The sequence below is a fragment of the Salmo trutta genome, unplaced genomic scaffold, assembly GCF_901001165.1.
Source record: "Salmo trutta unplaced genomic scaffold, fSalTru1.1, whole genome shotgun sequence".
In the NCBI taxonomy this organism is placed as follows: Eukaryota; Metazoa; Chordata; class Actinopteri; order Salmoniformes; family Salmonidae; genus Salmo; species Salmo trutta.
The window spans coordinates 10,001-24,194 of record NW_021822382.1 but is presented as its reverse complement, the minus strand read 5'-3'; the positions used below and the strand labels follow the sequence as shown (position 1 = coordinate 24,194).

Sequence of the window (14,194 nt, the reverse complement as noted above, 5' to 3'; positions counted from 1 at the left end):
GAGTAACAGTAGAGAAGAGGTGAAATGATGAGTTGTTTTGTACAGTATCATAAGAGCTGTATTGCATTTATAAACAGGGAGAGAGGAAGGGAGGGAGGGAGAGAGAGAGGGGGGAGGGAGGGAGTGAGTGAGGGGGGAGGGAGGGAGAGAGGGAGGGAGAGAGGGGGAGGGAGGGAGTGAGGGGGGAGGGAGGGAGAGAGGGAGAGAGGGGGGAGGGAGGAGGGAGGGAGGGAGTGAGGGGGGGGAGAGGGAGAGAGAGGGGGGAGGGGGGGAGTGAGGGGGGAAGAGAGGGAGAGAGGGAGGGAGGGATACAGCACCTAGTCAGTTGTACAACTGAAATGTGTCTTCCACATTTAACCTAACCCCTATGAATCAGAGAGGTGCGGGGAGCTGCCTTAATCAACGTCCACGTCATCTGTGCCCAGGAAGCAGTTGTTGTTGGGGGTTAACTGCCTTGCTCAAGAGCAGAACGGCTCAGGGATTCAACTCAGCAACCTTTCGGTTACTGGCCAGACACTCTTTACCGCTAGGCGCCACTCCAGGTCCATGTTCGTTCACGGATGGATCCAAAGACATTCCTCATTATTATAGGTGGGGTCAGGAGTTTTTCCTAGCCACATGACCTGACTGGAAAAAACTCAGGGCCCTAGCTCAACACACACACACACACAACCATGTATCTGCACGCAATCATATCTGCACACACATCATAAGTTAGTCTCGTCCCAGGTGTGGTTATTCATACTCTGTAACACCCTCCGGACAACCTTATCCAGATCTTTCCGTGCCCTCTGCTCCTCCTCCAGCGACCTCTTCATCTTCTTATTGTCCTGTTGAGGGGTCAAAGGTCAGCTTAATATGCCACAAAGCATTGGTTTGGTAGTTTTACTACTTAATCCGTCATAACAGTGTAATGACAAGTGTCGCATGCCGTAATGAGTTGTCATAATGGGGACACAGAGGGGACATTCACCTGTTGGAGCTCCTGTACCTCGTCCCTCAGGGCGTACACTACATCCTCCAGGCTCCTTCAACACAACACACACGGTTAACACCATCCTAGAGAAAAATACATTATCATATACAGTAGGGCTGGGCGATAAATCAATATCAATAATTATCGAGGTAATTACTTCCCTCAACAACAATATAAAAACGATTAGATTCATTTTCGATAATGTCGATATAGAACAATTAGGTACAGCAGTCCATTTCACCTCTCTGACGCAGCAGGAACGTGTGGAGAAGTGACAATATGCACGTGGAGAGGTATACGCCCACTAAAAACCACTTCGCACCTCGAGTGATGGAGTAGCCACAATTAACCACGAAACATGAGTGATGGAGTAGCCACAATTAACCACGAAACATGAGTGATGGAGTAGCCACTATTAACCACGAAACATGAGTGATGGAGTAGCCACTATTAACCACGAAACATGAGTGATGGAGTAGCCACTATTAACCACGAAACATGAGTGATGGAGTAGCCACAATTAACCACGAAACATGAGTGATGGAGTAGCCACAATTAACCACGAAACATGAGTGATGGAGTAGCCACTATTAACCACGAAACATGAGTGATGGAGTAGCCACAATTAACCACGAAACATGAGTGATGGAGTAGCCACTATTAACCACGAAACATGAGTGATGGAGTAGCCACAATTAACCACGAAACATGAGTGATGGAGTAGCCACTATTAACCACGAAACATGAGTGATGGAGTAGCCACTATTAACCACGAAACATGAGTGATGGAGTAGCCACTATTAACCACGAAACATGAGTGATGGAGTAGCCACTATTAACCACGAAACATGAGTGATGGAGTAGCCACTATTAACCACGAAACATGAGTGATGGAGTAGCCACTATTAACCACGAAACATGAGTGATGGAGTAGCCACTATTAACCACGAAACATGAGTGATGGAGTAGCCACTATTAACCACGAAACATGAGTGATGGAGTAGCCACTATTAACCACGAAACATGAGTGATGGAGTAGCCACTATTAACCACGAAACATGAGTGATGGAGTAGCCACTATTAACCACGAACACAGCGGCAGTGATAGCCATGGAGAAAGAGCAGCTTCCAACCAAGAAATGACTGATAAAAAGGGTTTCATGGTTTCAGTCATTTGGAAGTGGTTTGGCTTTTTGAAGTCCGACAAAGAGCAAAGCAATGTTCGGTGCATATTGTGCCGTAGACGGGTGTGTACCAAGTCTGGTAATACGACAAACCTTTTTCACCATCTGAAGAAAAATCACTCTTTGGAACATGCAGAAAGTTTGAGTTTGCTCCACGGTACTGATAAACGCCCTTCAAGCACCAGCCAATCTAGGGATGTTCGCCCGAAGCAGTCAACACTGACAGCGTTTATGCCCTACGAGCAAACGTCGAAAAGACACAAAGACATCACAAATGCTATTATGCATTGCATCAAAATCCAATCAAATTTTATTTGTCACATACACATGGTTAGCAGATGTTAATGTGAGTGTAGCGAAATGCTTGTGCTTCTAGTTCTGACAGTGCAGTAATATCTAACAAGTAATCTAACCTAACAATTTCACAACTACCTTATACACACAAGTGTAAAGGAATGAATAAGAATATGTACATAAAAATATATGAATGAGCGATGGCCGAACAGCATAGGCAAGATGCAGTAGATGGTATAGAGTACAGTATATACATATGAGATGAGTAATGTAGGGTATGTAAACATTAGTGGCATTGTTTAAAGTGGCTAGTGACACATTTTTTACATACACTTTTCCATTATTAAAGTGGCTAGAGTTGAGTCAGTATGTTGGCAGCAGCCTCTATGTTAGTGATGGCTGTTTAACAGCCTGATGGCCTGTTTTTCAATCTCTCTGTCCCAGCTTTGATGCACCTGTAATGACCTCGCCTTCTGGATGGTAGCGGTGTGAACAGGCAGTGGCTCGGGTGGTTGTTGTCCTTGATGATCTTTTTGGCCTTCCTGTGACATCGGGTGCTGTAGGTGTCCTGGAGGGCAGGTAGTTTGCCCCCGCTGATGCGTTGTGCAGACCTCACTACCCTCTGGAGAGCCTTACGGTTGTGGGCGGAGCAGTTGCCATACCAGGCGGTGATACAGCCCGACAGGATGCTCTCGATTGTGCATCTGTAAAAGTTTGTGAGTGGTTTTGGTGACAAGCCGAATTTCTTCAGCCTCCTGAGGTTGAAGAGGCGCTGCTGCACCTTCTTCACCACGCTGTCTGTGTGGGTGGACCATTTCAGTATGCCCGTGATGTGTACGCCGAGGAACTTAAAACTTTCCACCTTCTCCACTGCTGTCCCGTCGATGTGGATAGGGGGTTGCACCCTCTGCTATTTCCTGAAGTCCACGATCATCTCCTTTGTTTTATTGACATTGAGTGAGAGGTTATTTTCCTGACACCACACTCCGAGGGCCCTCACCTCCTCCCTGTAGGCCGTCTCGTCGTTGTTGGTAATGAAGCCTACCACTGTAGTGTCATCTGCAAACTTGATGATTGAGTTGGAGGCGTGCATGGCCACGCAGTCGTGGGTTAACAGGGAGTACAGGAGAGGGCGGAGAACGCACCCTTGTGGGGCCCCAGTGTTGACTATCAGCAGGGTGGAGATGTTGTTACCTACCCTCACCACCTGGGGGCGGCCCGTCAGGAAGTCCAGGACCCAGTTGCACAGGGCGGGGTTAAGACCTAGGGTCTCGAGCTTAATGACGAGTTTGGAGGGTACTATGGTGTTAAATGCTGAGCTGTAATCGATGAACAGCATTCTTACATAGGTATTCCTCTTGTCCAGATGGGTTAGGGCAGTGTGCAGTGTGGTTGTGTCGTCAGTGGACCTATTGGGGCGGTAAGTAAATTGGAGTGGGTCTAGGGTGTCAGGTAGGGTGGAGGTGATATGGTCCTTGACTAGTCTCTCAAAGCACTTCATGATGATGGAAGTGAGTGCTACAGGGCGATAGTTGTTTATCTCAGTTACCTTAGCTTTCTTGGGAACAGGAACAATGGTGGTCCTCTTGAAGCATGTGGGAACAGCAGACTGGGATAAGAATTGGTTGAATATGTCCGTAAACACACCAGCATGCTCTGAGGGCGCGGCCGGGGATGCCGTCTGGGCCGGCAGCCTTGCGAGGGTTAACACGTTTAAATGAATGTTTTACTCACGTTGGCTGCAGTGAAGGAGAGCCCGCAGGTTCGGTAGCGGGCCGTGTCAGTGGCACTGTATTGTCCTCAAAGCGAGCAAAGAAGTTGTTTAGTCTGTCTGGGAGAAAGACATCGTGGTCCGCGACGGGGCTGGTTTTTCTTTTGTAGTCCGTGATTGACTGTAGACCCTGACACATACCTCTCGTGTCTGAGCCGTTGCATTGCGACTCCACTTTGTCTCTATACTGACGCTTAGCTTGTTTGATTGCCTTGCAGAGGGAATAGCTACACTGTTTGTATTCGGTCATGTTTTCGGTCACCTTGCCTTGATTAAAAGCAGTGGTTCGCGCTTTCAGTTTTGCGCGAATGCTGCCATCAATCCACGGTTTCTGGTTGGGGAATGTTTTAATAGACGCTGTGGGTACAACATCACCGATGCACTTGCTAATAAACTCGCTCACCGAATCAGCGTATTCATCAATGTTGTTGTTCAACGTTATGCGGAACATATCCCAGTCCACGTGAACGAAGCAATCTTGAAACGTGGAATCAGATTGGTCGGACCAGCGTTGAACAGACCTGAGGGCGGGTGCTTCCTGTTTTAGTTTCTATCTATAGGCTGGGAGCAACAAAATGGAGTTGTGGTCAGATTTTCCAAAAGGACAGCGGTGGAGGGCTTTGTATGCGTCGCAGAAGTTAGAGTAACAATGATCCAACGTTTTACCAGCCCGGGTCGCGCATTCAATATGCTGATAAAATTTAGGAAGCCTTGTTTTCAGATTAGCCTTTTTAAAATCCCCAGCTATAATAAATGCAGCCTCAGGATATGTGGTTTCCAGTTTACATAGAGTCCAATGAAGTTCTTTCAGGGCCGTCGATGTGTCTGCTTGGGGGGAATATACACGACTGTGATTATGATCGAAGAGAATTCTCTTGGTAGATAATGCGGTCGGCATTTGATTGTGAGGAATTCTAAGTCAGCATTGCTAAGGACATGCTACCAATTAGGACAATCGTAAAGGAAGGTTTCAAGAGGCTTTTCAATTTAACTGACCCCAGGAACATGCTCCCTGGCCACAAACATTTCTCTCACCGCACTACCTAAACTCTACGCCGAGTGTAGGGAAAAAGTTGAGGAACAGCTCAAGACAGATTTGATGTATGTTGCTACTACTACTGATCTGTGGTCTAGTCGCACACCAGAGCCTTATATTAGCCTCACTATCCACTATATTGACAAAGAGTGGAATCTTCTAAATAAATGCCTTCAAACATCATACTTTCCCAACAACCACACGGGTGAAGCTATAGCAGAGGGGCTCATTGACTCTCTCTCCTCCTGGGGACTCAGTCAAGACAGACAGGTCTGCATTACAACGGATAGTGGTGCGAACGCGGTGAAGGCTGCTCAAATCAACAAATGGACCCGACTGCAATGTTTTGGACATCGTCTGCACTTGGCCATTGGTAAGTAACCTTGTCAATTGTGTATATTGAAGTGATTGGTTAGCTGAAACTAAATGTGCATTTTTTTTAATCAACTGATTAAGTTAAATGTTACATTTGTACATAACTAAAGAGATTATTGTGATTGTAACATTTTATTAATTTCTCTTAGAGAGAGTGGGTAGAGACAAACGGGTGGATTGAGCAATTGGAGTGTGTAAGAAAGTGGTAGGTGCCTTTTCCTATTGGTGGAAAAAGAAGAGAGACCTGACAGTTGCTCTAAAAGAACACCACCTACCCCAGCACAAGTTGGTGACAGTCGCCTACGAGGTGGGATCTCGTCAAAACATGGTGCAAAGAGCACTGGAGCAGGAGAAAGACATTTCACAGGTCTTGTCCAGTGAGTGACCTGGCACTTAGCTCCCACCTATACTGATATAGATGTTCTTGAGTCCATCAACCAGGCATTGATCCCACTACTAGAAATCACAGATGCTCTGTCTGGTGAGTCTTATGTCAGTGTGTCTTACCTGAAGCCAGTACTACACCTGTTCAATACAGAGGTCATGAAACCTGATGGTGAAACAGAGCTCAGCCAAACCATCAAAACGGTAGTCTGAATGAGAAATAGGATGACCTAGCCACAGATGACCTCCTGGACATAGCCTCGTTGGTCAAAGAGGAGAAGGTGGGCCACGTAAAAGCAAGAGCTGTCTCAGGGGTGGTCAATGAGGGACATAAAACCCAAGCCCAGCACAGGGAGACGTTGCTGCTACTTCACCACAACTGACAGATAAAAAGAGAAAGTCACTGGGCCGTTTTTTCAAGAAGCCGTGTTCCACCACCACAGGTCTTATTGAAATCCAGCTGGTAGACAAGGAACTCAGCTGCTACCTTCAGTCTCCTGATGCTGACAGTGAAACCAATCAAAACACTTTCCCAAAGTCAGCCACCTGGTAAAGCGCTGTGCATTCCTGCCACCAGCTCCCCTCAGAGTGGGTTTTTAGCACAGGTGGCAACATAGTGACCTGCCATAGGGCAGCTTTAAAGCCAGAGACCGGAGACAGACTTGTCTTTCTTGCTTGTAACTTGTAAGTCAACAACTACCCCAACTTCAACTGTGATGAACCATTAGTCTAACAGTTATAATGCATATTGACTTGCACTATTTTAATTTTTTTATTTTTTACTTCTTGTTCATAACTTGTAAGGGTTTATAGCTTTAAAAGAAATGGAGTTAATGTTATTTGTGAGTTCTTCTACTTCTGACAATAAATATGAAACAGTAAAGTCTTGGGTTTGTTCAGGCAGGCTTGAGTCTGAAGCAGAAATGACCATTTTAAACATTATTTGATTAATATAGTGATAATTATCGTTATCGAATGAAAATACATATATATATATATATTGTGATCATTTATTTGCCATATTGCCCAGCCCTAATATACAGTGCATTGTGCATTGAGAAAGTACTCAGACTTCTTAACTTTTTCCACAGTTTGTGACGTTACAGCCTTATTATAAAATGTATTAAATCGTTTTTTTTTCCCACTTCAATCTACACACAATACCCCATAATGACAATGCAAAAACAGGTTTTTAGAATTTTGGGCTGATTTTATAAAAAATAAAGAACTTAAAATATCACATTTACATGAGTATTCAGACCCTTCACTCAGTACTTTGTTGAAGCACCTTTGGCATCAATTACAGCCTCGAGTCTTCTTGGGTATGACGCTACAAGCTTGGCACACCTGTATTTGGGGAGTTTCTCCCATTCTTCTCTGCAGATCCTCTCAAGCTCTGTCAGGTTGGATGGGGACTGTCGCTAAACAGCTATTTTCAGGTCTCTCCAGAGATGGATTTAAGTCTGGGCTCTGGCTGGCCCACTCAAGGACAAGCTCGAGACGTGTCCCTAAGCCCCTCCTGCATTGTCTTGGCTGTGTGCTTAGCGTCGTTGTCCTGTTGGAAGGTGAACCTTAGCCCCAGTCTGAGGTCCTGGGTGCTCTGGAGCAGGTTTTCATCAAGGATCTCTCTGAACTTTGCTCTGTTCATCTGCCTCTGAAAAACATCCCCACAGCATGATGCTGCCACCACCATGCTGGGCCAATGGTGCCAGGTCTCCTCCAGACGTGACGCTTGGTATTCAGGCCAAAGAGTTCAATCTTGGTTTCATCAGACCAGAGAATCTTGTTTCTCATGGTCTGAGAGTCCTTTAGGTGCTTTTTGGCAAACTCCTGTGCCTTTTACTGAGGAGTGGCTTCCGTCTGGTCACTCTACCATAAAGATCTGATTGGTGGAGTGTTGCAGAGATGGTTGTCCTTCTGGAAGGTTCTCTCATCTCCACAGAGGAACTGTGGAGCTCTGTCAGAGTGACCATCGGGTTCTGGGTTAGAGTCCAGGCTCTGTCGCAGCCGGTCGTGACCGGGAGACCCATGGCGTGGCGAACAATTGGCCCAGCGTCGTCCGGGTTAGGCCAGCAGGGATGTCCTTGTCCCATCGCACACTAGCGACCCCGGTGGCGGGCCGGGTGCAGTGCACGCTGACACGGTCACCAGGTGTACAGTATTTCCTCCTCCCCATTGGTGCGGCTGGCTTCCGGGTTAAGTAGGCATTGTGTCAAGAAGCAGTGCAGCTTGGTTGGGTTGTGTTTCGGAGGACGCACGGCTCTCGACCTTCGCCTCTCCCGAGCTCGTACGGGAGTTGCCGCAATGAGACAAGACTGTAACTACCAATTGGAAACCATGAAATTGGGGAGAAAAAGGGGTAAAAAAATTAAAATAAATAAAAAGAGTGACCATTGGGTTCTTGCTCCTCTCTGACCAAGGCCCTTCTCATCCATTGGTCAGTTTGGCCGGGCAGCCAGCTCTAGGAAGAGTCTTGGTGGTTCCAAACTTCTTCCATTTAAGAATGATGGAGGCCACTGTGTTCTTGGGGACCTTCAATGCTGCAGAAATGTTTTGGTACCCTTCCCCAGATCTGTGCCTTGACACAATCCTATGTCAGAGCTCTACGGACAATTCCTTCAACCTCATGGCTTGGTTTTTGCTCTGACATGCACTGTCAACTGTGGGACCTTATATATACAGGTGTGTGCCTTTCCAAATCATGTCCAGTCAATTGAATTTACCACAGGTGGACTCCAATCAAGTTGTAGAAACATCTCAAGGATGATCAATGGAAACAGGATGCACCTATGCTCAATTTTGAGTCTAATAGCAAAGGGTCTGAATACTAATGTAAATAAGGAATTTCTGTTTTTCATTTTTAATACATTTGCCAAAATTTCTAAAAACCTGTTTATTCGCTTTGTCATTTATGGGGTATTGTGTGCTGAACATTTTATTTATTTAATCAATTCTAGAAAAAGGCTGTAACGTATCAAAATGTGGAAAAAGTCAATGAGTCTGAATACTTTCTGAAGGCACTGTATGTATGTATGTATGTATGTATGTATGTATGTATGTATGTATGTATGTATGTATGTATGTATGTATGTATGTATGTATGTATGTATGTATGTATGTATGTATGTATGTATGTATGTATGTATGTATGTATGTATTGTATGTATTGTATGTATGCACGTATGTATGCACACAGTACTGCACTAGTCAACACACTAACTAACACTCTTAACCATCCAGAAACAGAAGCATTCTGATGAGAACACCATCTCACTGCAGCACAGGATGACATAAACTGTCAGGGGTTACCAACATATTCAGCCCTGACCAAAACAAAGAAGGGGGGAGGAGGAGATGGGAGAGGTAGGGAGTAGGAGAAGGTGAATAAGGGAGGAAGAAGAGGAGGAGGAGGAGGAAAGGAGATGGGAGAGGTGGGGAGTAGGAGAAGGTGAATAAGGGAGGAAGAAGAGGAGGAGGAGGAGGAAAGGAGATGGGAGAGGTGGGGAGTAGGAGAAGGTGAATAAGGGAGGAAGAAGAGGAGGAGGAGGAGGAAAGGAGATGGGAGAGGTGGGGAGTAGGAGAAGGTGGATAAGGGAGGAAGAAGAGGAGGAGGAGGAGGAAAGGAGATGGGAGAGGTGGGGAGTAGGAGAAGGTGGATAAGGGAGGAAGAAGAGGAGGAAGTGGGGTGGGGAGTAGGAGGAGGAAGAAGAGAAGGAGGAGGAGGAAGAAAAGGAGGAGGGAGAAGAGGAGGGAAGGAGCAGGTCTTACTTCTCTCCAACCACAGAATGTCTGTTGCTCATCGTCTCCTCCATGATGATCTCCTCTCCAGGGATGATGACCTGCAGCCCTGTGTCACTCCGCGTCGCCCCTGTTCCAGACAAACACAACACACTAGATACACTGATCTAAGGTCTGTTTGGACTTCCAACTCCTAATGGCTGGTTAGAATTGTGGGAGAGTAAGCTGATCCCAGAGCTGTGCCTAAGGTCAACTTCTACCCACAGCAGTTTAGCTAACATAAGTGACTGAGTTCGTGGTTGGTGATTGATTACATGATAAGAAAAGCAAAATGAGGACAAACACATGAGACTGGAGAGGCCGTGGGTTAGTTAGTCATGCCCAGAACGACGAGACACAACGACAGAAGGACAGAGGAGCCATTGTTGGAGAGGAAGAACAGCAGGAGGAGGAGAGATATTACTTCCTCCTCATCCTGACCCCTCATTGGTTTTACCTCACCACACCCCTGGCTGTTGCAGACAAAAATAAAACAACAACAAGAATACAGCGTGAGAGAAAAGACACCATTTTGTTTTCACATTTCCTGTTGTAATAGTTTAGCCTGGAGTCTTGTTGACAGTGACATCCAACACAGTGAAATAAGGTTCTGACAAAACACCCCAAATACCAACTGCTAACAAAAGACAGATTTATTCACAACTCAATGATACAGTGTTTGGGACCTCTTGTCAAACACAGTATCAGTCAAAAGTTTGAACATACCTACTCATGCAAGGGTTTTTCTTTATTTGTATTATTTTCGACCTTGTAGAATAATAGTGAAGATATCAAAACTATGAAATATCACATATAGAATCATGTAGTAACCAAAAGTGTTAAACAAATCAAAATATATTTTATATTTGAGATTCTTCAAAGTAGCCACCCTTTGCGTTGATGACAGTTTTGCACACGCTTGGCATTCTCTCAACCAGCTTCATGAGGTAGTCACCTGGAATGCATTTCAATTAACTGGTGTGCCTTGTTAAAAGTTAATTTGTGGAACTTATTTCCTTCTTAATGCGTTTGATCCAATCGTTTGTGTTGTGACAAGGTAGGGGTGGTATACAGAAGATTGCCCTATTTGGTAAAAGACCAAGTCCATATTATGGCAAGAACAGCTCAAATAAGCAAAGAGAAACGACAGTCCATCATTACTTTAAGACATAAAGGTCAGTCAATCTGGAAAATGTAAAGAAACATTTCTTCAAGTGCAGTCGCAAAAACCATCAAGCGCTATGATGAAACTGGCTCTCATGAGGACCGCCACAGGAAAGGAAGACCCAGAGTTACCTCTGCTGCAGAGGATAAATTAATTTACCAGCAGCCTCACAAATTGCAGCCCAAATAAATGCTTTGCAGAGTTCAAGTAACAGACGCATCTCAACATCAACTGTTCAGAGGAGACTGCGTTAATCCGGCCGTCATAGTCGAATTGTTGCAAAGAAAACACTACTAAATGACACCAATAAAAAGAAGGGACTTGCTTGGGCCAAGAAACACGAGCAATGGACATTAGACTGGTGGAAACCTGTCCTTTGGTCTGATGAGTCCAAATTAGAGATTTTTCTTTTCAACCATTGTGTCTTTGTGAGATGCAGAGTAGGTGAACAGATGATCTCCACGTGTGTGGTTCCCACCGTGAAGCATGGAGGAGGAGGTGTGATGGTGTGGGGGTGCTTTGCTGGTGACACTGGTGATTTATTTACAATTCAAGGCACTCTTAACTAGCATGGCTGCCACAGCATTCTGCAGCGATACACCATCCCATCTGGTTTGAGCTTAGTGGGACTATCATTTGTTTTTCAACAGGACAATGACTCACCACACCTCCAGGCTGTGTAAGGTCTATTTGACCAAGAAGGAGAGTGATGGAGTGCTGCATCAGATGACCTTGCCTCCACAATCACCCGACCTCAACCCAATTCAGATGGTTTGGGATGAGTTGGACTGCAGAGTGAAGGAAAAGCAGCCAACAAGTGCTCAGCATATGTGTGAACTCCTTCAAGACTGTTGGAAAAGCATTCCAGATTAAGCTGGTTGAGAGAATGCCAAGAGTGTGCAAAGCTGTCATCAAGGCAAAGGGTGGCTACTTTGAGGAATCTAAAATATATTTAGATTCGTTTAACACTTTTTTGGTTACTACATGATTCCACATGTGTTATTTCATAGTTTTGATGTCTTCACTATTATTCTACAATGTAGAAAATAGTAAAAATAGAGAAAAACCCTTGAATGAGTAGGTATGTCCAAACTTTTGACTGGTACTGTACATCAGTCTGTATATATTGTAGGTTTCTAGGAAGGTACAGTAGGTATGTAGTAAGATAGGTAGGTAGGACATTTTGATCACAGGTATGGGATAGGTCCTATACATCATTGGCGCACACAGAGGACACAGTTGGACAAAGCAGTCACTTCACCCTGCCTCTCAGTTTTTGCTTTTCTTTAGTTTTTTTCCAACCACAGAATACACTGCAGTCACATAACCTGACCAACCACAGAATACACTGCAGTCACATGACCTGACCAACCACAGAATACACTGCAGTCACATGACCTGACCAACCACAGAATACACTGCAGTCACACGACCTGACCAACCACAGAATACACTTCAGTCACAAAGCAGAAGACACAACACGAGGACAGTCATATTCTTAGCTCAAATACTAATAGAACCACTGTTTGGCTTATTATTTGGTTCTATTGGCATCCACTATGTACAAAAAGGAGATCATTTATTTAAGTTCACGTTGATCTGTGTTGATGAATAAGTATGTCACATATGACCTCTCCCACAAGACTAAGTTCTCTTTTGGCTGACACTTCCTCAACACTGACATTGTAGATTTACAGTATGGATGAGCTGTACTGTACAGGGACACTCAATATCTATGGCAGGTGTAATTACTAGGCTACACCATTCACTCAGTTTGATCTTACACACACACTAGGGTGGTTGGCTGGTAAGAGGAGGTACAGAAACACAACTGTTCATAGTTAACACATTTCACTGCTCTACCACAGAGGTGGTGCACAAATGAATCCCAACCTCACATGCTCAATGCCCAGTATGAACGCTGACACCATCATGTAGAGAGAGGTTAACTGTATGTTCCACTAATCGGTTGTAAACATTCACATACACAGTCAAACTAAAATAATACTAATAATACTAATAATATATTAATATCACATATGTTATACAAAATAATTTAGGTAAAATAAAACAAATGATTTGTAGAAATATATAAATAACAAAGCCATTTATTCCATATATTGTTAGAATAACTGTGGAGAGAGAAGACTGATCTGCAGAGAGAGAAGACCGATCTGCAGAGAGAGAGAAGACTGATCTGCGGAGAGATAAGACTGATCTGCGGAGAGAGAAGACTGATCTGCGGAGAGAGAAGACTGATCTGCGGAGAGAGAAGACTGATCTGAAGAGAGAGGACCAATCTGCAGAGAGAGAGAGACCGATCTGCAGAGAGAGAGAGAAGACCGATCTGCAGAGAGAGAGAAGACCAATCTGCAGAGAGAGAGAAGACCGATCTGCAGAGAGAGAGAAGACCGATCTGCAGAGAGAGAGAAGACCGATCTGCAGAGAGAGAGAGAAGACTGATCTGCGGAGAGAGAAGACTGATCTGCAGAGAGAGAAGACTGATCTGCAGAGAGATAAGACTGATCTGCGGAGAGAGAGAAGACTGATCTGCGGAGAGAGAGAAGACTGATCTGCGGAGAGATAAGACTGATCTGCGGAGAGAGAAGACTGATCTGCGGAGAGAGAGAAGACTGATCTGCGGAGAGATAAGACTGATATGCAGAGAAATAAGACTGATATGCAGAGAAAGAGAAGACTGTTCTGAGGAGAGAGAGAAGACTGTTCTGAGGAGAGAGAGAAGACTGATCTGCGTAGAGAGGACTGATCTGCAGAGAGAGACTGATCTGCAGAGAGAGAGAAGACTAATCTGCAGAGAGAGAGAAGACTAATCTGCAGAGAGAGAGAAGACTAATCTGCAGAGAGAGAAGACTAATCTGCAGAGAGAGAGAAGACTAATCTGCAGAGAGAGAGGACTGATTTGCAGAGAGAGAGGACTGATTTGCGGAGAGAGAGGACTGATTTGCGGAGAGAGAGGACTGATTTGCGGAGAGAGAGGACTGATTTGCGGAGAGAGAGGACTGATCTGCGGAGAGAGAGGACTGATCTGCAGAGAGAGAGGACTGATCTGCAGAGAGAGAGGACTGATCTGCGGAGAGAGAGGACTGATTTGCGGAGAGAGAGGACTGATCTGCGGAGAGAGAGGACTGATCTGCGGAGAGAGAGGACTGATCTGCGGAGAGAGAGGACTGATCTGCGGAGAGAGAGGACTGATCTGCGGAGAGAGAGGACT

General features: G+C 45.2%; 1 protein-coding gene and 1 long non-coding RNA gene across 2 annotated transcripts in view; both read right to left on the bottom strand.

Moving 5' to 3' along the window:
- Positions 1 to 398: 398 nt before the first annotated feature.
- LOC115182042 (rho guanine nucleotide exchange factor 7-like) overlaps positions 399 to 14,194 on the bottom strand; it is a gene marked incomplete at its 5' end in the record, with an annotated part of 19,607 nt that continues 5,811 nt past the window's right edge. Inside the window, 3 exons of the mRNA XM_029743680.1 lie at positions 399 to 830; positions 974 to 1,028; positions 9,789 to 9,888. Of these exons, the coding sequence (XP_029599540.1) occupies positions 708 to 830; positions 974 to 1,028; positions 9,789 to 9,888 (278 nt within the window). The remainder of the gene's footprint in view (positions 831 to 973; positions 1,029 to 9,788; positions 9,889 to 14,194) is intronic.
- LOC115182043 (uncharacterized) lies at positions 12,252 to 12,969 on the bottom strand. The gene is made up of 2 exons (XR_003873606.1): positions 12,326 to 12,969; positions 12,252 to 12,290 (listed from the first exon to the last, which is right to left on the bottom strand). It is a non-coding gene; the product is annotated as an uncharacterized LOC115182043 (long non-coding RNA).